The sequence below is a fragment of the Phaseolus vulgaris genome, chromosome 7, assembly GCF_000499845.2.
Source record: "Phaseolus vulgaris cultivar G19833 chromosome 7, P. vulgaris v2.0, whole genome shotgun sequence".
NCBI lineage: Eukaryota > Viridiplantae > Streptophyta > Magnoliopsida > Fabales > Fabaceae > Phaseolus > Phaseolus vulgaris.
The window spans coordinates 493,935-521,760 of NC_023753.2; the positions used below are offsets into that span (position 1 = coordinate 493,935).

Sequence of the window (27,826 nt, forward strand, 5' to 3'; positions counted from 1 at the left end):
CCAAATTAAGCCTTTAAAAACCATAACATCCACCAAACTAAACCCATTATTGTGAGTAATATTTATGTTTAAAAAATGGACAAATGTAAGGAAAGTTAAAAATAACAATAATATAACAGGAGTAAATTTATTCAATAATAATAATAATAATAATAGAATATCAAAATGCTACAAAGGCAATGATGTATTTGATGTTATTGATATATCTGCTCCTTAACTATAATATATTTTATGTTAATTTCTTCCCTCAAATTTTGTTTATCTTGTTTTTCTCCCTTTATAATAACATCTCAATACGGGGAAAAAATCTATTTATAAGATCATGCAACTAATATTTAAAAAAAATAGTAAAAATGACAAGTAAACATCTTAATGCCTTAATAATTATAAAAATTAATGATAAATTAAAATATAGTAGTATTTTTTTAAATACTGATTATAATAGCACATGATTGCTATATAAAGAATAAACTGATACAATATTTCAATTATTATAATTGAAGATTATACTAAAGATAAAAAATGATCTTAAAGTATATGATATTTTAATCTATACAAGGATTTGAGGTTTCTATTTAATATACGCTTTTACTAATTCTATTATTTCTATTTGATATATTCTTAATTCCTTTGTTCTATTTTTTGTGCATTTAGAGTATCTTCAACGTGCTTTGTTTAACTTTTTAACTACATTTTGCATCTACAATGATCCAAACTCATGAACACAATTGTATCTTTGTTAAGGCCAAAAAAATTGGTGAAAAAAAGGAAAGTTACAAAAAAGAATATAGCACTTTCATTTTCTTTGTCAAACTATTCCATGAAGACTTACTCATCATTGTTGCATTAAGACAAAAAAAAAAAAAAAAAAGACAAGTTTTAAATGAAATATGATAGTAATATATGTAGCTCAAATTCTTGTAAGTAAAGATCACGATATCTAAGTTTTTTTGTGTGATTCTTAGTCTGTAATGTAACTGTTACCAGATTAACATATTCAAAATAAAACTTAAAACCCGCTCATATAAATCGATTAGTTTATAATGAATATGGCTCTCATAAAATTCATACGGGTGACTATATATTTATGAATGATTCGATAGCGACAATAGGTGATAGGAAACTCAAATAAATATTCTAGAATTTGTTCTAAATGATATCAATTCTAAATGATTCTGATATCATTTTAAGAAGTAGACTTTAAACCTAATTCAATGTTTTGCATCAGTTATATACTATCAAATGTTTTATCTTTTATCAATCTTCTGGAAACATCCATTATAAGTTGAGTTTTGCATAAGATATATACTATCAAATGTATTATATCTCTAATCCATCCTTCATGGTTTATCCTGACAATGTGAGAGGAAATTCTGCAGTGAACAACAATAATTTTATAGAAGAAAATTGGACAGAATGCATTATGCTCAATTCCCAATTACATTACATCCACTGAGGTTAAACTTAAGAACCAATGACCCTTTGATGTTACATCACCATTAGCCATACCATCATCTTCACTTTCACCTTTTCTGCATGAATCCTTCAACCACAACAGTTTCAGCATAACAGAACTTCTTCACCCCATCAATCTCCTCTAAAGTACTGTGCTGTGCCACGGCTAAAATATCCACCATGAAACGTTTCTTGCATTTCCCTTTACCCCTTTTGCGTTTATATTTCACTGCCTTGGATGGTGGCAATAGTGGACTGTTATCATGAAAATTGGTAGAACTTGAGAGGGTACATTTGGCAGAATCATTGCAAGCGTTCTGATGATTTGAGTAATTTCCCTCTTCATGAGGGTGGTTGCTGACTTTGTAGTTACACTCATCATCAATGTCTTGTGGCACTTCTGCATTGCAAGAATCAGTTTCTTTGTTGTAGTTGTTGTCATTTGGAGAATGCATTTTGGAGAAACCTTTGAGTGGTTCATCATGTGAAGCTTTGCCTTGTTCAAGTGGTGGCAACATCTCTTTCTCCATGAGACCACTTTTAAGACACAATTGCAGATGCTTCTCTTCATAAGGCCAGTTTTGAGAGATATTTCTGTGACGACAAGCAAGAACATACTGTCTGCAAACACAATTTGTTGTATATTTCCTCTAGTGTTTGTCAACTAAACTTAAACTTACAAACTTCCAAATTAATCTAGACACAGATTTGATAAAATTCACAAAGGAACACTGGTGCAGAAAGGTTTAAAAACAGCGACTATTTTCACTATAAAATAGTGACTTTCTAATTGTTTTTATATACATGTAGTCTTATGTTAGAAAAATATGATTATTTAGCTGTCTTTAGATTCAGAAAAAAAAGGATGACTATGATAAAAACCGTACTTATGGTTATAATAAAAGCAAAACAAGAAAAGGAGTTAATGAGTTGATGCACAGAGAATAATCATAATCTTAATTTCTGTACTTGTATTGGAAATTTGTGCTTCACACCTTACAAGCTCAACAGAATGCAATTTAACAAATCAATCTAAAATTAGAACATGAAATAATGGATGGCATATAATATTAAAGGGAAAAAACTATAAACTCGATTCATAAATTGAAATGCATATGTACATGTTTGTGGTAACTTTTTCCATTACAATGGTACCTTATTGAGAAGGGTTTTACACCAGCTCCAGATTGCAGAACCAAAGGTAGGTTTTGGTTTTGGTGCTGAGACATCACTCACATGGAAGACTGCAACTTTGCATGTGGATCCCAAACTAAACTCTCTAAATTAATATCTAATCACAAATCCTGCAACCCCAGTTTCTTCCTATGATCAAAGGAACTCTACAGATAAGATGCCGAAGAAAAAACTCCATAAAATGACCAGGTGCAATACCCTTTGACACATACAAAAAAAATCAGATAGACCCCCACAAAATCTGCATGTGGGTACGCAAAAGATGGTCAATTTATGGGGAAAATAACAAGAAAATGGATCCAAAGATGAAATGCAGGGAGAGTTGTTGAAGGAAAACCTTGAAGCTTCAAAGGAAGAGAAAGGGTCATGTAAATGGCGAGGGATAAATGGGTAGGGTAGGGTTTGAGGTTGAAGAAAACGAGTATGGCGAAAGGAGAAACACGATTTGAGTGATTGTAAAGAAAGAGAAGATAAAGTAAGCTAAGCATGAGGAACTGACTGAGAAGAAACAAGGTTGTAGAATGCTGTCTTGCTATTGTTGTTGTGTTGTGTTGTTTCTTTCTTTCTATGAGCCTTTTTTGTCTACCTTTAGTTGGTTTTGTTATTGACTTTTTGTAACTATTTCCAACAGTGTAATAGAGTGTTATTTTTCTTATTTTTAGTAACTTTTAATTGGGTTTGCTTCTGCTGCTATTCATAGTACACTAAAGTTTTAGTGGCATGTTTAAACCTCTTTAATAACCACAAAACAGGGCATGAGTGCACTCATCACTTCTATTCTTATGCCACAAATTCAACTATGAAAATTTGGTAATGTGGCAATTTGCAGAAAATGAATTTGACCATAAATGGCTAAAGGAATAATGCTATGTATTATATATGTTGGTCAAACTAATTTCACAATCTGTCTATATATAACTAATTTTGTGATTTGGGTTTATATTATTTTAGCAAAGTCCAGGGAAAAAGCAAAGTCCAAGGCAATGCAAATGGCAGATATAGAAGTGGCAGAGGTATCTGTATGCAGAATCCAACCTCTGCAGGAGAAAGTACAAAGAATAAGAAGTGTTTAGACTTTCCCTCTTTAAGGTAAATGCTCAAGTGATGCCTACATGTGATATATATGACATCCTATTCTATATCCTACGATGGTTTTAGGTCCATATTTGGAGTCTAAAAGCTTAATTACCTACAGAACTTACTTGATTTACTATAAAACACAGACAAATTACCCTTTGGAATTGAATCATGTTGAAAACCCTGCATCAAATTACAATTATAAAGAAAAATAATATTTTATAAAACAAGTTTAAAATTACATTAACCAGATAGTTTCTTTCAATTATGCAGTTATCAAAGTAACTTTTTTTTATAATTTTCTATGTTTTAGTGGTTTCATATCAATGACAGTATTCTGACATCATAAAAACATAGCCAGCAAGGCCAATTTTAGCAAAATTTGGTGCAGTTGTTGCATCAAGATTTGGATCTAGTCCAGTTTAGTGGTAAAGTCTCCAACATTCTGCAATAACTTGACGTGGTTAAAAGTTTCTGATACATAAGAGTGAAGCAAAAGACTGAGAAAAATGAGAATATTTACTGTATGTAATGGATTTGTTTTTATTTTCAAAGTTTATAATTTGTTTCACTGTGTGATCAATGTCAGAGTTAAACATTTGCTTTGTCTCATGTCTTCTGATGTATCTTCATTTCCTAAAGCTTGTTCCCAAGGGAGAGAACTATTTAACATTCTAATATATATATATATATATATATATATATATATATACTTCTGAATTTTACCATTGGTGCTTAGCCATTTTCATTACAATGTTGACAATGAAATTAGAAAATTTGGAACTTGATGTATGAATGAGTTATGCTTATCAGCTAATTGCTTCTTCTTTTTTTCAATAATGAATGACAGAATAAAGATAATTCTGATGAGTTAATGAGGAAGTTGATCAAAATCCATAAATATATAATGTATATTATTTACATGAATTATCATTGCACAAGTTCAATCACTACAAGAAAATCATGAAATAGAAGTCAATTTTTAGATACCAAAATAATTAGTTGCAATAGTAACTAAATTAGAGACCATTTTAGAAACTAAAAAAAATGGTTTCTAAATTAGTTTCGATTATTGTTAAATAGTTTTTAAATTGGTATTTAATTAGCAACCAAAGTTTTAGAGACCAAATTTAGAAACTAAATAATTGGTAATTATAACTTTCGTTGTTAATTAGATACCAATTAAAAAAATTTTAACAATAATATAAACTAATTTAGAAACCAATTTTTTTTGTTTAGTTTCTAAAATGGTTTCTAATTTAATTACTATTGCAACTAATTATTTTGGTCTCTATTTCATGATTTTCTTGTAGTGAACTTACAGATATAGTTGAAAAGATAGGAAAATGATTTTTTAACGATTTTTAGAAGTTTGTATACAACTTTTTTTGTGTGATGAATTTAAAGTTAAATATATATAATAAAAGATAAATTTATAATTAAATAATATGAAAAAATATTGAAAATTGTAATGTGGTTGTATAAAAAAAATATGAATTATTAAGGTTTTAATAAAATTATAAGCTTAATCCTCACAAATTTTGAAATTAATGCAATGCTGTGGATGAGTTGTGCTGTTAATCTGAAAGCTGATGAGAACTCATTTTCAGAAATAAATAACAAGTAAGATATTGTTTTCATTTTTTTAGTATATATATAAAGAAATATATTTGTGAGTCTTTCAATCTTCTCAAAAAATCTCAAATAAATATTTTTTGGAAGATGATAGTTTGATACTATGTTTTTTTATACTTATTTTTTATATTTCCATTTGAAAACTAATCATATAATTGTTTTATTTTTAAAAATTATATTTATTTTTATTAGTTAAATATAATATTTTATTATTGAAAGCAGCTATAGGTGGGAGTATGAGAAAAATGTGAGTGTTAAACGACATATTTTTTTTTCATATTTTTTATACCTAAAATTTATAAGAGTTTTTAAGGAATTTCTTTCATTATTAAGACACATATATATTAAGACATATATAAGATGCTTTAAATTATTATATTAAATATAACTATTCAATACAAGTTAAATTATTTATTAAATTAAAAACATTAATAATACATTAAATATAACTATTTAATAAATTGGGTTGACTTATGCACCAGTTACAAAACATTAAACCTTTTAAATACTAGTTTAAAATTTTTAAAATGGTAAATATTTAATTTATATTCATATTATAATTAACTAGTGCGAACAGTGACGCGAGTATCCACATTTTTCTCTTTTACTTAATTTTTACGTAACATATAAAAAAATAATTTTGGATGATGAATCAAAATTGTAAACAAAAAAATAAGTGAAAATAGAGGTTATTTTATTTTAAATGTGGAATTTGGTGTGAAAATGTGTATGTTCTCTCTTTCTTTTTGTTATTGTCTTAAAATAAGGAACTAAGGAAAGAGTTAGAGACATATAAAGACTTTACGTTAATATTAATTTAAAAATAATTTTATTTTTTAAGTAGTTCATATGAAATGAGAAAACACTCATATTGATAAAATGAGATATATTAAATAATGATAGAATCGAAAAAAAATTATTTACACTAAAAAATTGATTATAACGAAGAATCTCCTATATATAACTATATCTTATTTTTAGTGTACACAATTTATTATCAATTTTCTATGCAGTTTTATTGACATTTTCATTTTTATTTTTACTCGAATAAATTAAGTTATATTCTTCATTTTCAAAATAATAACACTATTCATAAAGGGGAAGACTATTTAAATCAATATCCTTGACTGAAAGTTTCAAGAGCTTACAAACAATAGAGAATTATATATATATATATATATATATATATATATATATATATATATATACAGGAAAATTAAAAAACTATCATATAAAGATGCACTTTTAAGCTGGTCAATAAAGGTTTGTCTATGGAAATCTATTTAAAGGAAAATGATGTTTCTGACATATATTTATAAATTTTATTCGCATATTGATAAAAAAATATTCTTAAACTTATTTATTTTTTTATGATAATTTATACAATAAAAATATCAAAGAAGTAAATAATAAATTTAATATAATAAATATTGACATATTTTTGTTTTTAATAATAATAAAACTACATACCGTTTCTTAAAGTTAACTGCATACGACAAATAATTTATTATTTAATAAATACAAATGATAATTACTTAAAATTAAAGCTTATTAATTAATATTTTTTTTTCATTTAATAAACACTACAGTTACTTAATAATACTCACTACCGTTACTTAATAAACGCTACAGTTACCAAAGATCGAAGTGATGAATTATAAGTAAATAATGACCCATTTGTTGTATGCATCTTTGAGATGGTAACCTAAAATCATACGAACAAATGCTACTTCTTCACCTATTGTTTGTTGAAATACTCGAAAATAATTAAATAAAAATTAATTTTAGAAAAAATAATTAATTGTTATATTAACAAAATTATATATTACTTTAAAGATTAAAAAAATTATTAAAATCTAAATTAGTTTTTATTATTGGTAAATAGTTTCTAAATTGGTATCTAATTTTTTTTATCAACAACTTATACTTCAAGGTGGTTCAATCCTAATACTTACACTATCTAATTAGATACCAACTTTAAAATTTAAATAATTGATAGATAAAACCTAAGTAATTAATTGACTATCAATTTAGAAACTATTTATCAATAATATAAATTAATTTAAATATCAATAATTTTTTTAATCTATAAAATAATATCTAATTTTATTAATATAACAATTAATTATTTTTTTTGTCTAAAATTAATTTTGTATTTAATGGTTTTATGTAGTGATATAAGTAAAAGAAAAAAAACTAATTAAGGTATCTTTGAAAATGTTTATTAGGCAGCATTTTCCAATGCAAGTTGATGACCAAACTAACATATTTGAATCAGTAATCTTCTGCAATATTATAAAAGAAATAATAAGAATGATGCAGAATTTATGGTGAATTCCTAGTTACATTACATCAATGGAGTTTAAAGTAAAGAAGCAATGACCCTTTTTGATAGCTGCACTACATGACATGTTCTTCACTCCCACCTTTTCTGCATGAATCCTCATTCACTGCTTCAGCCATGGAAATGTGTTGACAAGGCACCGCTTCATCACTTCCTTCAATCACAAAATCTATTCACCCCATCAATCTCCTCCAATGTACTGTGCTGTGCCACTGCCAAAATATCCACCATCAAACGTTTCTTGCATTTCCCTTTACGCCTTTTGCGTTTATGTTTCACTGCCATGGGTGGAGACACTTCTGCCAGAGATAAATTGCCAGATTTCTTGCTGCAGTTTTCATGATTTGATTGTTTTCCCTCTTCATGTTCATGTGATGAAGGGTGGTTGCTGACCTTGTAGTTACACTCATGTGAAGTTTTGCCTGGTTCAAGTGGTGGCAACAGCTCTTCCAACTTCACACCATTTTCAAGGCACAATTGCAAGTGCTTCTCTTCAAAAGGCCAGTTCTGAGAGATGTTTCTGTGACGACAACTAAGAACATATTGTCTGCAAAATGATTTATAATTTACTGTTGTTACTTGAGATATCAAATTGTTTACCATGTCTAACATTTTGTTCTCTATCTGGTGTTTTTCAACAACTAAACTTGAAGAAACCTCCAAAATCTAGAACAGTTTTGATGAAATTCACAAAGGGAAATGCAAAATGCAAAAGCAAATCTTAATTTTATGTGCAGAGAATAATCATAATCTGATGCCAACATGTGCTTCACACCTTATAAGCTCAACATAATGCTATTGAAGAGATCAATCGAAAGATAGAACATGCAATAATATAAAAGGGAAAAAAGTAAAATCTGAATCATAAACTGAAATGCATAGGTATATGTTTATGGTATAACTTTTTCAATCACATTGGTACCTTATTGAGAAGGGTTTAACACCAGCTTCAGATTGCGGAACCAAAGGTAGGTTTTGGTTTTGCTGCTGAGACATCGCTCACATGGAAGAAGACTGCAACTTTGCATGTGAATCCCAAGCTAAACTCTCTATATTAATACTAGTCACAAATCCTGAAACTCCAACTTTTGCCCATAAAGTGTAAAAATTTAATTCAATCTCATAAAATTGCCTTATAAAAAGTGAGGTTTTACACTCACTTATAAAGAGTGAAATCTTTAATCCCAATACACACAATAACGCAACACATAAGATGTCCAAGAAAAAACTCCATAAAATGAGCAGGTGCAATACCCTATGACATACAAACAAAATTAGTTATTAACATCCACAAAATCTGCATGTGGGTACGCAAAAGATGGTGAATTTATGGGAAAAATAACAAAAAAACGGATCAAAAGATGAAACGCATGGAGAGTTGTTGAAGGAAAGGAACGGCAGAGTGAGGTAAATGTTGAAGCTCCAGAGGAAGAGAAAGGGTCACACAAATGGCGAGAGATGAATGGGTAGGGTTTGGGTTTAAAGAAAACGAGCATGGCGAGATGAGAAACACGATTTGAGTGATTGAAAAGAAAGACAACATAAAAGAGAGAGATATATAAAGTAAGCAAAACATGAGGAACTGACTGAGAACAAACAAGGTTGTAGAATGCTGTCTTGTTATTCTTGTGTTGTTTCTTCCTATTGTTGGCCTCTTTGTCTACCTTTTCATTTGGGTTGGTTTTGTTCTTATAATAATGATATATTTGATTCACTACACAATCTTTTATTCATGATATGATATGAAAAATAAAAAGATATTTTTGTCATTTCATATAAAAAAAACTGAAATTTATTGGGTTTGCTTCATCTGTTATTCATAACACACTACTAAAGTTTTGGTGGCATGTTTAAGCCTCTTTAATAACCACAAAACAGGGCATGCTCTTACACCTGGCTTATCCTAAAGCATCATGCACTCATCACTTATATTCTTATGCTCCAAATTCAACTATAGTAACTGGGAAATGAGGCAATTTGCAGAAAATGAATTGGGTCATAGTTGGCTAAGGGAATGCTATGTTGGTCAAACAAAGTAGTTTCATTTGGTCTTTATAAATTTAACAATCTATCTATTTAATATATAAGCTTTTAAGTATTGGGAAAAAGCAAGTTCCAAGGCAATGCAAATGCTTTGCTTTCAAATGGCTGATATAGAAGTGCCACAGAGTTATCTGTATGCAAAATCCAACCTCTGCATGAGAAAGTACAATCAATAAGAAGAGTTCAGATTTTCCCTCAAATGGTGTTGACAATGATGCACCATGAGAAATAATTTTTGCTGAAATTGATAATTTGAAATTACATTAATCAAAATTGCAGTTATAAACTGATGTTAGTTGTCAAAGAAACATTTTTTCATTACTACATAATATGATATCTTATCATGCATCCTATGGTGAATTTATTTCCATGTTGGTAAGGCTCATAACCAACAGAATTTAGATATAACATATCATTTGGAATTTCCAATGCTTTTTGGTTTCAGATCAATCACTATTCTGACATCATAAAAGCATAGCAAAATCTGGTGCAGTTTATAGCAAGATTCTTAGCCAGTTTTATGGTAATTAAGTCTCCAACCTTCTGCAATAAAAAATTGAAGTGGCTAAAGCGTATAACAAAGTTCTGATAAAGAAGTAAAGAGAAGAACTGGGAAAGGAAAATATATATATACTAAATGTAATGGATGTTTTCATTTTCAAAATTTATAATCAAGGTCATTATAATTTCCTTTGTTAAATGTTTGCTGGGTCTCATGTCTTGTGCTTAGCCTGTTTCATTACAATGAAATTCCAAATCATCTGCAATATTCCTTCTTATTTTTAAAGTGCCTATATGCATGTGTATATATATATACATACATATATATGTATATGTTGCATGCATATAAATGAAGTTACTTCTCAGTTAACAGTATGAAGTACATAAAATACCAGAGAAACTCTCTCTCTTTCTCTCTCTCTATATATATATATATATACATATATATACATATATATATATATGTTGCCACAAAAACATTACACTAAACCAGATTAAGACTTTTCTTTTTGTAAACCAGATTTCTCTTACATTTTGCAAGCGTTGTTACATAACTAAAATGAAATAATCAGATAAAAATAAGTAAATTATCGTGAAGAAAATGAATAATTATCATTACAGCAGGATCTTTACGTGCAGTATATGCATTAACCCTACTTCAATATATATGTATCTAACTCCAACATTAAATTGCATAGAGAGATTGAAATGAGCTTAAGGCACTCTTAATACTATAAATAAATAAATATATATATATATATATATATATATTTAGAGGAAAGACATAGAAGGGTTTAAACAAAGTAAAACTAAAATAACAAGAAATATATTATTTCCAATTTTTGTAGTACATCTGTGATGTGTCTGTGTGATTATATTTGTTTTTTACTTACAATTTATTGAACTTAAAAACGATTTACAATTAAGAATATTTTTTACTGAAAAAAAGTAATTCGTGAGACATTTTAGATTTAGTTTTATGGGGGCGAAAGTCGTCGAACAAAAAATTCTTATTTTTCTTATATCGAGTGAGTGATTATATTTAATGTATTAATTTATAAGCATGGCATTTTTATTATTAGTCATTATAATAATATAATGTGTTAAATATAATTCAAAACTGTCAAATTATTTATCTTATTACATAAGAAGTGATTATCTTGAAAAAACATGAGTTGATGAGATATTAGGAATGCAAATTGTACAATGTTAGATTATATTTGTTAACACATAAATAAATATTAATTATCTAATTTTCTTACCAAACAATAAATTCGGAGTTAATTATGAAACAAAATATTTGGGTTTGACCCAACTTGACTTCATGAACATTTTTTAAGTTTTGTGTAAAATTTAAACAAGTTTAAAAAACTACTTTATTTTATTTAACTTCAGATTATGTATTAATCAAAAGTGTGCCAAAAATCTGAGTTTCTTTAACACGTTATTTGTTTAACGACGAATAGTTTATTATTTCTTACGCTTATTTTGATTTGTTTTTTTCACAAATAATCATAAAAAACTCATGTTAGGTACATGTGAATAGGAATCCAAAGTATATTCCAAAAATGAATTTCTGAGTTTCTTTAAGAGGGTCAACGTTCGAGATAATTCTTTATTTATTTTCTTCTTAATTTTTTTTTTTCACTTTCAAAGGATGCAAAGTGTGGAAAAACCGAACATAGAAGAAATGGTTGTGTTTATTTGAACTTTTATTATTCAAAGTAGTATAAAAAGAATAAAACGTTTATAAAAAAAACATTTTTATTTGATTAAATTCCATGCTTTTAGTATGTTCATGAGAATCTAACATGTGTGAGAAATGATAAGAAATAGCTTTCTCCTTCTTCAATTTCATATATGTAAATACTATCAAATTTATAGTATAGTTAAAATGTTTAGTTGCTAGTTATATATAATTAATTTAAAAATTATTTATTAATAATAAAAGTTAATTTAGAAATTAATAATTTTTTTAGTTTTTAAATTAGTATATATCAATATAATAATTAATTATTTATAATTTTTTAAAGTTGATTTTTATTTAATAATGTTTTAATAGTGACAAAAGTGATTTTGCTATGAAAATCTCTAGATTGAACCACTTTAATTGTAACTTATGCAAAGTATGAACTCTGGAGCAGTCAGAGCACCTTAATTTTCTCTCAAAAAAATTGAAGAAAATGAATCTGCATGCTTTTTACACAGATTCTCTATTTTCTCTTGCTGAAAATTTTTGCTTTCTCCACCTATTCTCTATTTTCATATGAACACATAACTCCCCAGATTTGGATCAACTTCAAAATCTGAGGCTTGAGTTTGATTTCTGCTTTAATTTAGTTCAAACTGTTCCATGTCTGTCTTGTGCTATGTTTCTGGTATAAGACATGAGTTGAACTGATAAAGAGACTCCAAAAATGGAAATAAGAAGTTTGAATAAGTAGTCTCTGTACTCAGTTGAATGATTTGAGTATTGGTTAACATGCATGCATGTAGTATTCACTAGCTAGCTACAGATCCTACTGAAATAATAATGTGTATTTAGATTCTGCATTATTTGCTTATTTTTATCTGGTTTTTAGTTTTGTTATGATGTATTGTAAAAACTTTTTGAGGAAACACCAAGCTCGTGTAATTTTTTCTGTGGCAAAGACTTCGATTATATTGGTATATGTAGTGTATATTGGCAAAAACTTCTCAGGTATTTTATGTGTGCTATCATAATATAATTTATATGATGAAATTGAACTTTAAAAATCTAAATCCATCTTATAAAACCATTTTATAAGGTGGGATTTATCTATTATAAACTAATACATAGGTTTTCGAATTCAAATTCTCAAGACCTACAAAAGGAAATAACTTTCAAATCACATTTCAACGCATGCATGCAAATATATATGATTATACTTCACACGTGCATATTGCAAAGTTAAAAACAAAAAAGATTGCCATATGAAGCTCATGAAACTGTGCTTCTCACTGCACAACATTTAAATCTCTATTGGGGTGAATTAAAATAGATAACATTAACATCGAACATATGAATCAACTGACACCAAATTCACAAAAAATAATGTGGTTTAAACCCAAAAGAAATGCAAACATTGCTAGCTAGCTTTAAGGTAAATTATTAATGAAGTTGATGACAGAAGTTGTGTATCTTTTTTTCTATATCAGGACTTTGTCCATGTTGCATACTCTTCAAGCAACTTCAATTTATTGCAGAATTGGAGACTTAATTACAACCATAAACAAACTAGACTGAATGTAATAAATCTTGCTGCAACTGAACCAAGTTTGCTACATTTGCTCTAGATTTCTTTGTCTGTTATGATAGAATATTTGAAACTAGTAAAACATTGGAAATTCCAAAAAATATGCTATATTCTACTTTATTAAATCCACCCCATTCTTCAGCTTACTATGTAGAATATGAAAATAAAATAGGGTAGGATCTAGCACATAGGTATCTCTTGCTTGGTTCTCTTAAAAGAGGTAAATCTGAGACTCTTGTTGGTTGTACTTTCTCTTGCAGAGGTTGAGTTTGAATACTGATACATGCTCTTTAGCACTTCTTGACAGATATCTGCTATTTGCAAATTAAGCAAAATCTGCTTTTTCCCTTAGTTTTATTTAACTATTAATATACCCTTAACACAAAAACAGCTATAGACAGATTCTAAAATCTATATGTGAACCAAGAAAAATTACTTTAACTAACACATATTGGTAAATAACTTACCCTAATATCTGATATGACCCAATTTATTTTCTGTAAATCACCATTTTTCCCAATTTTAAATAGATGTGATGAGTGCATTGGTGGTTTAGGACAAGCCAAGTTCAAGAGGGTGCCCTGTTTTGGGGTTGTTAAGGACACTGCCACATGCCACCAAAACTCTAGAGTGTGTGAATAGCAGTTGAAATTAACGAAAATAACCCTCTCTTAGTTGCACTGTTAGAAGTTAGCAATAGTTAGATGAAGTCAACAAAAATAAAACCAACCCAAATGAAAAATCAACACAACACAACACTACCAAGACAACATATTCCACACTGCAACTTCTCAGACAGTTCAGTTCCTCTCTCTCTTTTCTTTTCAAACACTGAAACCGTGTTTCTCACCTTGCCATACTCGTGTTCTTGAAACCCTACCCATTTCTCTCCCTCGCACACCCTTTCTCTTCCTCTGAAGCTTCAAGGTTTAGCGGACTCTGTGTTTCGTTCAAAAACTCATTCAAGAGTTTCACCTTTTCATCCCTTTTCTTTTTCTTTTGCCATAAATTGAGCATCTTTTGCGTACCCACATGCAGATTCTGTGGTGGGGAATCTCTGATTTTTGTTTTTGTGTGTCGTAGGTATCTCACGTGGTCATTTTATGGAGCTTTTTTCAGAGGCAAGAACTGGGGTTTCATGGTTTTTGGCTGAATATTAATTTAGAGAGGTTAGTTTGGGATCCACTTGCAAAGTTGCAATATTTGTGCCGAATGATGTCTCAGCAGCAAAACCAAAACCTACCTGCGGTTCCTCAATCTCTGCTACAACAAACGGGTTTTGGAGCTGGTGTTAAACCCTTCTCATTAAGGTACTAATAATGCACTTGAACTTGAAATAGTTACCATGAACATTTCTATGCATTTCAATTTATGAATGAGGTTTTACTCTTTCTTTTTTCCATTATTTCATGTTCTATATTGATCTCTTGCATTATGTTCTAAGGTGTGAAGCAGCACATGTTTGTTTTAGGTTATTATTTATAATCTTTCCAACACAAGTACACAACTTAAGCTTATGATTATTCTCTGTTCATCAACTCCTTTTGTTTTGCTTTGCGAATTTTATCAAAACTGTGTTTAGATTTTGGAAGGTTTGTTCAAGGCTAGTTGAAGAACACAAGTGGAAAAAGACATGAAATGATTCTTTTTTCTTATCGATGATAGATTGTAAATTATGTTGCAGACAGTATGTTCTTGCTTCTCGTCACAGAAATCTCCTTCAAAACTGGCCATTTCATGAGAAGCACTTGAAATTGTGTCTTGAACATGGTCTTAAGGAGGTGCTGCCACCACTTGGACCACAAACTTCACTTTCTGAACCAGATCCTAACTTGATGCATTCATCAAGTGATGGTAATAGCAATAAAAAAGAAGAAGAAGCTGATTCCTGCAAAGCAGAAGTGCCACATCTCTATGGTTACCACCCACAAACTGTTCAAAATGACACTGACTACAAAGTGAAAGAGGGAAATCAGCATCACTGCAGCAATGTTTCTGCTAATTTATCTCAGCCAGCGTACACATGTACCCTCCCAAGTTCAACTCATCATGCTTACAAGAGAAGTCCACTATTGCCATCATCCAAGGCAGTGAAAGATAAATGCAGAAGGCATAAAGGGAGATGCAAGAAACGCTCCATGGTGGATATTTTAGCAGTGGCAAGGCACAGTACTTTAGAGGAGATCCATAGGATGAACAAGTTTTATTATGCTGAAACTGTGATTGAAGGATGTCAGCAAAAGGGGGGTGAGAATTCATGTAGAAAAGGTGGGAGTGAAGATGCATATGATGCTGTAACTCATATTGATATGGCACAAAAGGGACCATTGCTTCTTAAGTTCAAGCTCAATGGATGTAATCTAAATAGTTATTGCAGAACATAAATAAATTCTGTTAAATTTTAAAGTGGTGATATTTTGACAACTTTGAACCAGTTACAAATGAAGAACCAGATTATAAATGAAGAGATAAATAGAATAATCTTAGAATTATACAGTATAAAATTAGAGTTGTAACCTGATGTCTTATAACAGTTGTAAACTTATCTTTTCATTCTGCACTTTTCTAAGTAACAACATATTTCATGCAATCTTATTATTATATTATATATGTTGCATTCCACCATCTAAGAAATAGATGGTATTGTTTTGGTTATATGAGAGATTATGAAGAAAAAAACAAGAAACAAAATCTATATTGAAAGAAAGGAACTCCAAATATAGCTGCTAGACTAACTAGTACAGAATCAGAAGGGTGATTAAGGTGCAGACATGCACATTAATAACACACTGCAAATGTTTTGGTTGGCCAACTGGGAAAAGCTGTGCTGTATTTCTAAGTAGTGTTTGATTTTACATTTATCATTTCTCTTCTCTTTTTCATTTAATTTTTGTTGTGAAAGAAAAATATTATTTTGACAACTGAGTCAAACATACCAGTTTACAGTTTACAATTGTACACAACACAATTTTAAAATTGTTCTATTTTAATAAAAAAAATTCTAGTTAAATATGATGTATGATTATTGAGATATCAACATTCTTAATTAAAATGTAAAAGTTCTTCAATTATCTTCAATATTTACTTACTAATTCATTGAAAAAGCAAGTAGGTCTATTTTTTTTATCTAAAATTATATTTGCTTAATTTTATATTATATATATATATATTTATATATAATGGATAAAATTCTAATACCATACCATAAGATAAATGAAATCCAATTTACCATAGTGACATTTTAGATTGCTTTTAGCATTAAAATTTAGAGGTTGTATTTTGAGTAATTAGTATAAACTGTATGATTTCAGAAAAACATTGCAAACTCTAATTTTTATTTATAATACGTTATTTGAATTTTACATGGTAAAAAAAATGCAAACTCTAATTTGTATTCATAAGAATTGGTTATGATAAGTTAATGTAATATTTGTCAATAAGTTTACATTTTTTTTATTATATTGAGCCTGTATGTTTTTTTTTTCTTTTGGATTTCATTAAGTTGGACCTAATAAATATTCTATTTTTTTACTTAAATATATTCATACCATTTTATTAAAATAAAAAATACAAAAAATCACACGATTAACAGATAAAATACAAAAAAAAAATCACATGATTAAAAGTGTAGATAATTCTAGTTTAACTTGAGCAACCTAGTTTGTTTTGAATTAAAAGCTACATGGTAGGTTGAGTTATGGTCAACTAATTTTCTACATTCATGCACTAAAGATTTCAATTTTAAATATAATCAACAACTAAGTTTCTTACTTTAATAGGTCAAAATATTATTATCAACTTCGAAATATAATATATTACAATTAATCCTAAAGACTTAATAAAGTTTAAAGATGAAAAAAATATCCAAAATTTCACCTTCGTATTATATAATATATTTTTGTATTGATTCTTATTGATCGATATAGACATCACAAACAAACTTTTAGAAGGAAACTAACAAATCATTAATTTTGTATTTTATCAATTTTGTTTTTCTGTTATTTCCTTTTACAACTATCCATTGCTTTTTTTTATACAATTTTTTTTTAATTGGGTAGTAAAGGTCAAATTTAAGTACAACATTATGTATATATTTAGGTTTTTTTTCATCCCATGCATAGTTATAAAATATAGTGAAATTTTTATTATTATTTTACTATCTTTATTTTAATATGTTTATAAATAAACTATTTTTATCATTTCTTATCAAGTGTATTTATTGTGAAAAAATATAATATACAATTGAGATATGTTATAATAAGTAGGATTTTCGATCACATTTCAAAGTTTAAAAATCAAAACTATGATAAAGATTATGTTAATGTATTTTTTGAAAGTATTGATTTGTTTCACTTATAAGCACTATATATCAAACATTGGTATTCTTCTTGTATCAAATTCAAGTCTTAATCATCTCTTTTATAACCACAAACATATCAGCTTATAATGGTAACAAACTCTTCTTACTCTTAATATTGGTGTATCTAAAGTTATGTGTATGTAATATCTTTAACTTATTTTACTTCATATCATAAAATTAGAATTATATTGGAAATGTTTATCTAAGTTAAAATTATATCATACATAATGTTTTGATATTTCGTATCTCTCTTTTAATATTTTTTCAATAGTAAAGTTATCTAATAATTTATCTTGTATTTTCACATTTAATTCGGGTTGTTAAAGATGATTGATTTAGCTAAAATTCAAGATAAAATTTATGTAACTATAAATTTTGTCTTCTTCTCTTTGTACAAATTTCATTCTCAACTCTCCGTTTTTGTTGTTAGTCCAAATTCGTTTATCTTCACTACTTTGTGTTGAAGGAGGATGTAGAACTGTTATTCTTTGAACAATTTTATAGTATAAAATTTTGTTAAAAGTTTCTTAAAATTCTTTATTTTCAATATTCTAAAAATTTCAATGTTAGTTTTTATATATTTTTTTTAAAAAAATTGAATCAATATGATGCTTTATAAACAAAACAAAAGAAGTGACTATTATTTATTAAAAAATATATAAATTAAGTTAATGTTTATTAAGGAATATAAATATTATTTTATTAAAAGTAGTCAAAAGATGATCATTATGAACACAAATATTACTTTCTCCATTTCATAATACTTATATATTTGATTTTTCAACTTTTAATTTCAATTTCAACCTTAACTATTTTAATCATATATGATTTATTTTTTAATGTAAGATATTATCATATTATTATAATGGTTTTTCAACTGTATTTATCTTACTTTTTGGGTGTTAACAAAATCTTTTTCAAAAAATAACATTTAATTACTGTTGTGAGTATTTTAAAATAAAAAATAAAAAAACTTAGGATTTGACCAAGAACTTATGAGTTGGTTGATGTAAGATGGTGTTGTAATAGAATGTAATGTAATGCATATGCATTGTGTGCAAGCCAATTCCATTGGTGGATTCGTCTCTTCCATTCCCAAATCATCACTTTCACTCTCACCAACCACAACCATGGCCATGCCTTCTCCTAACTCCCTCCGAGTTGCGGCGGCCCAGATGACATCCGTCAGCGACCTCGCCGCCAATTTCGCCACCTGCTCTGGGCTCGTCAAAGTTTGATTCTTTTCCATCTTTTCTTTTCTGGGTTCCCTTTATTTTCTCTCATATTTTCCTCTTCTGTTATATATCCTCCTTTTTTTCTGTTTTTCTTTTGAATTACTGTTATTTTACTGTTGATTGTTTGGTAGTACTGAGTATTGGGTTTGGTGTGCAAAGGAAGCAGCTTCAGCTGGAGCCAAATTGCTTTGTTTTCCTGAGGCTTTCTCTTATGTGGGTACCAAGGATGGGGACAGTGTTAGTGTTGCTCAACCATTGGATGGACCAATTATGAACCAGTACTGCTCTCTGGCCAGGTCATACTTATACCCATCTCTTCATTTTTCTTCAATTTTCAACTCTTCAATGGTGAATCATCCAACCAACAAAGTGTTTGCACCCTTCACCCTCCAAACCCTCTCTGATTGAGGATTGGTGGGCCTTTCATCCTTGGAACCAATATGATGGTTTCCAGATAATGAGGTTTTTTTGAGTTCTTAATCCACTTTAAGACTCCTCATGGGTGTGAAACAATTTGTTTTTTTGCATTTTTTGTGTGGAAAATGTTAATACTTTACATGTTCTAATGCACTTTATTGAGGTTTTTTTGAGTTTTTAATCCACTTTAAGACTCCTCATGGGTGTGAAACAATTTGTTTTTTTGCATTTTTTTGTGGAAAATGTTAATACTTTACATGTTGTAATGCACTGCAGAGAATCCAGCATTTGGTTGTCACTTGGAGGCTTCCAAGAGAAAGGATCTGATCCTCAACACTTGTGTAATACTCACGTTATAGTGGATGAGACTGGGAAAATTAGAAGCTCTTATAGAAAGATACACCTGTAAGATCAGTAAATGATGCAACTATTAGTAGTGTAAATGATTGTTTATCAATTCCTGGATATATAGTTTATGTGGTATGGCCTCCTGAATTGAGAAATTTACTGCTTTCTGTTTGTGCTATAGTGGCTGTATAAACAATGGCTCTTTAAATTTTACTTTATTTTATTTGAAGGTTTGACGTAGATGTTCCTGGTGGAAGGGTATATAAAGAAAGTAGTTTTACAGAACCAGGTTGGATATTTACTCTCTCTATGAAGTATTGAAGATTAACGAGTTTTTGTTTTGCTTAGCCATGAATTTCTGAAAAATCTGTGGCTGGTTTGAAATTTTCATCTAACTGCATCCTTCTAAAAAGAACAAGAAAATAAGTGAAAGGACGAAGAACATGATTGGTATTAGTCATGTGATTCTGATTATATTTCCAATTATATACTTTTCCTTCAATTGTTTGTGATATTTTATTATTTCAACTTCATTTCCTTTCACTGAAAATGGAGATGGGGAGTGTTTGACAGAGAAGATAAGCACACTTAGATATGATATGAACTATGAAGGATGATGTTTTCATGTGAAAATCTATGTTCCTGATGTTTTCAGGCAAGGATATTGTTGCAGTAGACAGTCCTATTGGGCGTCTTGGTCTCAGTGTGTGCTATGATTTGAGATTTCCTGAGATGTACCAATTGTTACGTTTCCAACATGAAGCACAGGTAATTATTACTTTCCTGGTTAAATTTGGTTGTCTAGAATCTAAAATTTTCTTTGGTTTTACAACATTCAGGTACTATTGGTACCTTCAGCATTCACTAAAGTGACAGGTGCAGCACACTGGGAGATTCTCCTTCGTGCTCGTGCAATTGAGACTCAATGTTATGTAAGAATTCATTTTTGCATTTAGTAGTACTTTCCTTCCCCCTCTTCTCCCATGCTTCCATCTCCCATGTTATGATTAGAACAAGATATTGGCAAGTTATTTGAGGAAATATACTTCAACTATTTTTTTCTTTGGCACTTTTTTATGGAAATGTGGTTTGATGAATGAATTATCAGGTCATTGCTGCTGCTCAAACTGGCAAACATGGTGATAAAAGAGAAAGCTATGGTGACACATTAATTATTGATCCATGGGGGACAATTGTTGGCCGATTACCAGGTAAAAAACCCGACAGTTCCTCGTGTCGTGTTCATTGTGTTAATTCATTATTGAAAGCACACTAAACAAAATTCATTGAGTTTCTGTCCTAGTTATTTTCTTTCTCATTGCTTTAGTAGTCTGAGTAAGAGACCATTCACTACTTATGGGATTTAGACCCAACTGTTCTCAGGGAAACTTATCATTTATAACTCGTTACAATTTAAAAGCATGTGAGAAAAGAAATAGGTAATGGGAACTGCCATAGTTTCCCAAGGGAGTGTGTTATAGGAAAAGACATAATCTTGCTTCAGTTTTCTTTGGTAGAAGATTATTTTTGGTGTTACTTGCATTGTTGGTCTTGGAGATTTCAGCTGTTATGAATTTGTTGTACATTAAAACTTCTTTTTTATAGCAGCATACAAGTTTATGTATTCTTCATGGTTCAAAGAATGTATTGCTTGATGTAGTTTCTTGCAGTGCCAATTTTTCTTTTGTTTAAACCAAAGTTTGCTGAATTCCATGGTTGGCTTTATGCTCCTTTTCAGATCGTTTGTCTACAGGCATTGTAGTAGCTGATATTGATTTATCACTTGTTGATTCAGTTAGAGAGAAAATGCCAATTGCCAAGGTGAGTTTGTTACAAGTATCTGTAACCATGGGACTTCTATGCAGGCATGGATTCTAGTAGTGAGCAATGCTAACAATGCATTATTTGACTCTTTATTATTGCATAAATTTATATTAGTCTCTCTAAAAATAAACAGTGTTGGAAAAATATGTGGTTCACTTCTCTTGTTTTTATTGGAGCACTGGTTTTGTTACCATTATTACTATTTTATTTGTGCTTACACTTGTTCTTGGTTTCAGCAAAGGATGCCAATTGACTTCTGGAAAGCTGCATCTCTATAGTTCTTATTTGGACCAGTCAACAAGGGGTACATGGTTAAAAATCTGGGATTTCTATGTACCAAATGAAAAATGAGACTTCCATATTAGATTCCCTTAAAGATGGTATATACAAATGTGAATTTCTGACTCTGGTAATAAGTGATTAAGTGCCTTCTTATGTTCTACTCATTTGTGCATGCTGCTCCATGTATGTGTTTTATAAGTTCCACAGAATCTAGTACTTCTTTCCACAATCTGAGGTTAGATTCATTGTGTGCATTGCAAAGCTCCTTTTTTGTGCAAAGTTTTGATGAAGGGTATTACACTGTACTGAGATTAAACTTATCCTGCGGTTTGTGTGAATTCGCACTTTTTTTTTCTTGTAAAGATAGATAATTAAAAAAAGTTATTAAGGTGGATATAATTAATTATATATTATGCCAATAAAAAAAAATAGAAAGCATATTTATTTAACTGTTTTCGATACTATAAATGAAAAATGGCTATAGTCATTGTCTTTGTACATAGATAACCACGCGAATGGTGTTGCAGATGTTCTTGCTGCTAAATGAAACTATTTGGGATCTTCCCCCTGACCACTTTTACGATCTTTGGACATTATTTAGTATATTCCAAGTAGTTTCCTTCATCATTTTTCACTTTCTTCATGTACCAAATAAAAAGTATTTAACTGGTAATAATTACGAATAAACATAAACATAAAAAGCCTGCTTGACGCTTTGATTTTCATGCTTCTTGATAGGAAAATTAGGAGTAAAATCTCACCACCTTCATGATTTGTCATTTATCTATACTTTTATCAACGATCAGTAATTCCTCTTTCAACTACCAGAAGTGTAATAACAAAACTCTCTAAGGATAAAGCTTGTACAAAATAAATTTATTCGATATTGACTTTCTGCTGGGACTAATATTTTCATGTGAGCAACTATCAGAAACATTTCTTTTTGCCATAAAGACAACAGTGATTCCCCGAGGAATTGGGGGAAATGGAACTTTATATTCTTTAACTTTTCTGTCCGATCTTACACTTCACATATATATGTAAAGAAAAACTCTGAAACAAATTATTAAAAAAGAGCAACAAATAAAAAAAAAGACAAGAAAACTCATTCACAGATGTTGGTAACTATGAACAATGAAATTGGCCTATGAGAAAACAAGCTATTATAGTAATTTTGTACCGAAAAATTTATGCTCAGGACTCCCAAGGAGATCATCAAAGGGTCTTTTGGCAAGGGAGTCTTGCAAGATGGATATTTGACCTTCCTTCTCGAGGTTGTTTTCTTCAAGTGACTCTATCTTCTTCTTCAATACATTGACCTCTGCGTTCAACAGCATATTCTGCTCACTATATTGCTTCACTTTCTCCCACATATAATCTCTCTCCTCTGTCACTTTGGGCAATTTTCCCCTCATGATTGTCAATTCCCTGTTAGACTCTTGCAGATCATTTTGAAGGCAGTTTCTATTCTCATCTTTCTTCAACATCTGCCTCACAATTTTTCCAGGGGATTGGTTAACAGGCTTAAGTAATAGCAATTTGAAAAAACTACAAAGTTATTTACCCACAAGACAGCAATAACGACATACCACCATGTATTATCCATTAGATGAATTTAATAAATAAAATCCAATACTCTTGTGGGTTACGTTTGACTGACCTGAAGTTCGAGGTCCTTCAACTTGTGGGTTACGCTTGAAAGATTATCCAAAGCACTTTGCACCTCAGATCTAAGTATGTCGTTTCCTCTCACTGCTGTAGCAAGTTCAGCTTCCATCTGCTCAGCTTGGAGCTCTTTAGAGTACAGCTTCTCTCTTAATAAACTCGTCACCAAACATTCTGATTTAAGTTCAGTTCTTAAAATATCCTATACAAGTAACAACATGATCGACATGAATTTTCAATGAACAAATTATGTAAAACAGATTTTAAAATAAATCAACACGCAGATTTACAATGTACTTCCATAAAACTACCACTAAAGAAAACATCCTGAAGAAATTTACCTCAGATAATTGATCATTTATTGTGGCTAGTTTACCATCGTCTATGTACTCTGATTGAAATTTAGAAGTCAATGGATTTGACTTATCTTTCAACAAAGAAGACATCGTCTGCAAACTCCTTGTTAAACCCTCAGTTCCACTTTTGAGCCCCTGAATTTTAGTTTCGGATTCAACAATAAATTGCCCATCTAAACCGTTTCCAATCACTTCTTGATCCAGCTGGACATTTTGGCGACGACGGTTTCCTTTCCCTTTAACGAATTCCAGTAACTTTGAACACAAGTATGTGCTTTCATTTAGCATTGTTAGGCCTTGATTCTGAAGGCAGTAGATGCGGGTCCATAGTTCTTTATCTAGTCTATAAGTAGCAGCAACACATTCTTTCCTGTCACCTTTCAACCGGTTCAAGAGTATTACATTCTCATGGCGAAGGGAATCTGCTTCAAACCTGCAAGACTCCAACTCCTTTCTCAAGGCTAGTTCCACTCCTGTCAATCTCATTTGCTCCATTCGCATTTTTGCAGTATGCTTGTCAACACTCTCCATGGGCTGGTTTTTATGAAGCTCCTCGCCAAACCCATCTTGTAATCCAGTTATTGTCTTCTCTTGCTCACTGCAAGTTCTTAATAATCTTGTCAGGGACTTGTGTAACTCCTTGCACTCCTTCTCCTTCTCTTCAAAATTTCTTAGGATACAATCCCTGTTTTCTTCGGCTACCTTATATTTCTCTTGTAGTTCCAAGAGATTTTGCTGCAAATCCAGAATCTCCTTTTTCATTATCTCTGTGTTGTCAGTCAATGCCTTGAGTTGTTGGTCATTGTATGCCATCACACTTTTGCTTTCCATTTCCCTCTCACTTAAAGAGGATACTTCCCTCTGAAGTGACACATTCTGCTCCGCTAGCTCTCTAACTCGCTCACGAAGCCTTTGCTCCTCTAACTGGTACTTCTCAAGTTTAAATGACCAGTCACTTGATCTCCTGTCCAATTCCTTCTCCAATGCTGACTGCATCTCATTCTTTTCTTTTTCTAGTCTCTGAGTCCGATACTCAAGTTCTGTTTTTACACGGCCAAGTTCTTCCCTGGCAGAGATTCTGTCAGAAATTTGAGACCTTAGATGGGTTGAAACTTCCAGAGCCAAGCTTATTTTCTCCTCTAGTAGATGTCTGATTGTCTGAATCAGTGCTGACACATCATAACCACCATCAGGAAAAAAGCTTTCTCGTTCCAGTTTCTTTGAAAGAAAAATAACCCTCTCCTCAGCCTCCTTTGATCTTTTTATTAGTTCTGCATCCGCATCCTCTTCAGGTTCACAGCTTAAACCCTCAAAATTGCCATCAACACCATGATAGCCGTTTGTCATTCTGTATGGTTCATCCAACAAATTATTTTTCGGCCGAGCATCATCAAAATCAGAGTCATAATGTCCATTCACAGATCTAGAATAGATATCTTCAATTGTGATTGGATTATCAACATTAACATTCTGCGAACATGTCTTGGCAAGATCACAGGACTGAGAAAGTCTCTCGATCACATTTTTTGCAAGACTCCTTGGGGAATCTGGTCCAACACCATTCTCTGTCCAATCTCGGGACGAGAATCGATGATGGCGGGTAACTTTAGCTTCTCTAAATGAATGAACCCTAGGTTTATCTTTGATTCCATGAGTTGGTGAATTAGGTGCTGTAAGCTGAACTTTTGGAGGAAGCTTCAGACCATAGCTCCCATGTCTACTACTATTTCTTTGTGAATTGTTCCTGGGTCTACTTTCCTCCGGATGCTGCTCTCCATCAATGTATCGATCAACAACCTTACTTGAAATGTTGCTGGAACAAGTTGATGAGTTCCCAGATGACTCGTGATGGGATCTTGAAGAACTATTAGACCTGGGTCTCTCATATCTGTGTGAATTCTGGACAGAAGACACTGAAACCTGTGTTGGCTTGTCCCGCTTTTGTTTCTCATAGTTAGGAGCCTGAGAACTGATATAACACATAGAAAGTTAAACCAAAATAAATATGTGCAAAATATAGCTAATACAACGTGGAATAAGCTTGAGTTCTGTCAACAATATGCTTCAAAAGTTAGGTTATCAAGTCTCACCGAGATGAATGCTCAAATTGATGATATGGATCAGTAACAATGCTGCTTGAAGGAGACCTGGTTGGATCTCTGAACTGGCAAGCAGATGTCGACAATGACCTGCTCCTCCTAAGATCTGGACCGCCGGAAGAACTCTGATCATCGGAACCATGTTTTCGAGTTTTGGACAACAAGCCCTTGGGACTCTGGAAATAATCATCGGCTTTACCATAAGCATGATTGTTCATTCCAACCTCGGAAAAACTATCCCATGCCTTTTGCTTATTTGTTGATTTCGATGGAGCTGCACTGTTGTTACTTCCACTGCTAGATGCAGAAGATTTGAAAAAGAATAGTTTCTTCATGCGTTAAACCTTCTCTCCAATCACTACCACAAGCTCATCAAATCAGTCAGCTTCCGGAGATTTCCAGGACCAAGGTAAATGACAGTCTACTACAGAAAAGCAAAACACAGAAAATAAAAAAAGGTAAAACAAGATCATACAAACCAGTCACCAAGTGGAAAAGGAAAATAAAACAGAAGAAGATCACACTCAGGAGTAGCACGAACACGTGAGACCAAAGAGAAACATTGATTATTTGATTTCAACAACGTTCATATTTTCAAAATAAAAATTAAACAAAGAAAATCAAAACGCAACGGATACGACCAGCCATTAATTTAATAGTTAATCAGTAATTTAATAGTTAATTAGTAAGAATACATTCAGCCAACAACCAAGCTAATTCTGCAGTCATTATCCTCAACCCCACCCTTATCCGTTACATCCAAAACCCTGTTTCTTGGATGACTACGACAAACATGCCCTCATCACTGGTTAATTCATCAAGCAAACAACATCAACAGCAGAAACCACACAAAAGAAAACGAATTACCGCAGACCCACACCCTAAAATCATCCAATTTTCTTATAAATTACTCAGACAAGAAAAAAAGGAAAGCTAAAAGAACAGAAAGGAAACAGTGGTGTGCCCAGTTTCCCTGCTCCACAAAGCCTGAAAATTGCATAACCCTAAAAGCAAGAAAACCTGAAATTCAGGGCTTTGTTGACGTGGGTGAGGCAGAGTAAAAAAAAAAGTGAAACCCACTTTTCCAATTCCAATTCCAATTGTCCTTTATCAACTTTCCCAGAAAACACAAACTGAACCAAACAAAAACAAATAAAAAAACACATACATATATATATATATATATATAGAGAGAGAGAGAGAGAGAGAGAGAGAGAGTGGAACTCACAAGGTTTCAAACGGTAAAAGAAGAAGAAGAAGAAGATTGTGCAGAGGAATTGAAAATTGCAAGGTTTTTAATTGAAGAAAAATAATTAAAAAGAAATGAAGGTTTGACTGAGAAATGGTAACGGAAAATATGATTGGTGTGAATTTGAAAAGAGGAATAAATTATTATAATGATTAAGAGTGAGGAGTGTGAAGAGCATTGGAAGTGAAGCAGTGAGTGGGAATAGTGGGAAAAGGGAAAAGGGCAAAATGGGAATGAAATTAAATTCAAAAGCTTCGTTTGCCGCGCCGAATATGCGTGCAGCACAGGAGCGTTGTTTCCTTGGATCATGCGCAGCGCACCCTATCATTGTCGTTTCAACACACTCACTCACTACTGGGGCCCACACCTACTCACACTTTAACTTTTCTCAACATTTTTATTCACATTTTTAACACTATTTCTTTTAACATTTTTTTTTTCAAAGAATTAAAGAAATAAAATAA

General features: G+C 30.9%; 4 protein-coding genes across 8 annotated transcripts; 2 read left to right on the forward strand and 2 right to left on the reverse strand.

The window, feature by feature from the left end:
- Positions 1-1,372: 1,372 nt before the first annotated feature.
- Positions 1,373-3,211, reverse strand: LOC137828126 (uncharacterized). Its single transcript, XM_068634575.1, has 2 exons — positions 2,611-3,211; positions 1,373-2,076 (listed from the first exon to the last, which is right to left on the reverse strand). The coding sequence occupies exons 1-2, from the start codon at positions 2,682-2,684 to the stop codon at positions 1,524-1,526; spliced, it is 627 nt and encodes a 208-aa protein (XP_068490676.1). The 5' UTR covers positions 2,685-3,211; the 3' UTR covers positions 1,373-1,523.
- A 10,960-nt stretch (positions 3,212-14,171) lies between these two features.
- Positions 14,172-15,933, forward strand: LOC137828059 (uncharacterized). 2 transcript variants are annotated; one of them, XM_068634478.1, is made up of 3 exons: positions 14,277-14,454; positions 14,611-14,837; positions 15,212-15,933. In XM_068634478.1, exons 2-3 carry the CDS (start codon positions 14,740-14,742, stop codon positions 15,909-15,911), a joined length of 798 nt encoding a protein of 265 aa, XP_068490579.1. In that variant the 5' UTR covers positions 14,277-14,454; positions 14,611-14,739; the 3' UTR covers positions 15,912-15,933. The 2 variants fall into 2 exon arrangements, with proteins under 2 accessions (XP_068490578.1, XP_068490579.1); XM_068634477.1 differs by having other exon boundaries at positions 14,172-14,837.
- A 2,942-nt stretch (positions 15,934-18,875) lies between these two features.
- Positions 18,876-22,153, forward strand: LOC137828055 (deaminated glutathione amidase, chloroplastic/cytosolic). Of its 2 annotated transcripts, XM_068634470.1 has the most exons (9): positions 18,876-19,119; positions 19,282-19,418; positions 19,816-19,944; positions 20,118-20,176; positions 20,543-20,655; positions 20,727-20,819; positions 20,996-21,098; positions 21,626-21,708; positions 21,948-22,153. In XM_068634470.1, exons 1-9 carry the CDS (start codon positions 18,928-18,930, stop codon positions 21,987-21,989), a joined length of 951 nt encoding a protein of 316 aa, XP_068490571.1. In that variant the 5' UTR covers positions 18,876-18,927; the 3' UTR covers positions 21,990-22,153. The 2 variants fall into 2 exon arrangements, with proteins under 2 accessions (XP_068490571.1, XP_068490572.1); XM_068634471.1 differs by lacking the exon at positions 21,948-22,153 and having other exon boundaries at positions 21,587-21,708.
- An 801-nt stretch (positions 22,154-22,954) lies between these two features.
- Positions 22,955-27,531, reverse strand: LOC137828062 (uncharacterized). 3 transcript variants are annotated; one of them, XM_068634480.1, is made up of 5 exons: positions 27,342-27,531; positions 26,105-26,537; positions 24,000-25,983; positions 23,654-23,860; positions 22,955-23,480 (listed from the first exon to the last, which is right to left on the reverse strand). In XM_068634480.1, the coding sequence occupies exons 2-5, from the start codon at positions 26,446-26,448 to the stop codon at positions 23,157-23,159; spliced, it is 2,859 nt and encodes a 952-aa protein (XP_068490581.1). In that variant the 5' UTR covers positions 26,449-26,537; positions 27,342-27,531; the 3' UTR covers positions 22,955-23,156. The 3 variants fall into 3 exon arrangements, with proteins under 3 accessions (XP_068490581.1, XP_068490583.1, XP_068490582.1); XM_068634482.1 differs by lacking the exon at positions 27,342-27,531 and adding an exon at positions 27,134-27,274; XM_068634481.1 differs by lacking the exon at positions 27,342-27,531 and having other exon boundaries at positions 26,105-26,656.
- Between the last annotated feature and the right edge of the window lie 295 nt (positions 27,532-27,826).

Coding starts and splice junctions, on each gene's coding strand:
- LOC137828126 (XM_068634575.1), bottom strand. CDS start 2,684: ATGTCTCAGCACCAAAACCAAAACCTACCTTTGGTTCTGCAATCTGGA. Junction 2,077..2,610: donor GTAAAACCCTTCTCAATAAG/GTACCATTGTAA, acceptor TTGTGTTTGCAG/ACAGTATGTTCTTGCTTGTC.
- LOC137828059 (XM_068634477.1), top strand. CDS start 14,740: ATGATGTCTCAGCAGCAAAACCAAAACCTACCTGCGGTTCCTCAATCT. Junction 14,838..15,211: donor GTTAAACCCTTCTCATTAAG/GTACTAATAATG, acceptor ATTATGTTGCAG/ACAGTATGTTCTTGCTTCTC.
- LOC137828055 (XM_068634470.1), top strand. CDS start 18,928: ATGCATATGCATTGTGTGCAAGCCAATTCCATTGGTGGATTCGTCTCT. Junction 19,419..19,815: donor CAGTACTGCTCTCTGGCCAG/GTCATACTTATA, acceptor AATGCACTGCAG/AGAATCCAGCATTTGGTTGT. Junction 20,820..20,995: donor CAATTGAGACTCAATGTTAT/GTAAGAATTCAT, acceptor ATGAATTATCAG/GTCATTGCTGCTGCTCAAAC.
- LOC137828062 (XM_068634480.1), bottom strand. CDS start 26,448: ATGAAGAAACTATTCTTTTTCAAATCTTCTGCATCTAGCAGTGGAAGT. Junction 25,984..26,104: donor CAATTTGAGCATTCATCTCG/GTGAGACTTGAT, acceptor GTGTTATATCAG/TTCTCAGGCTCCTAACTATG. Junction 23,861..23,999: donor TAAATGATCAATTATCTGAG/GTAAATTTCTTC, acceptor TTACTTGTATAG/GATATTTTAAGAACTGAACT.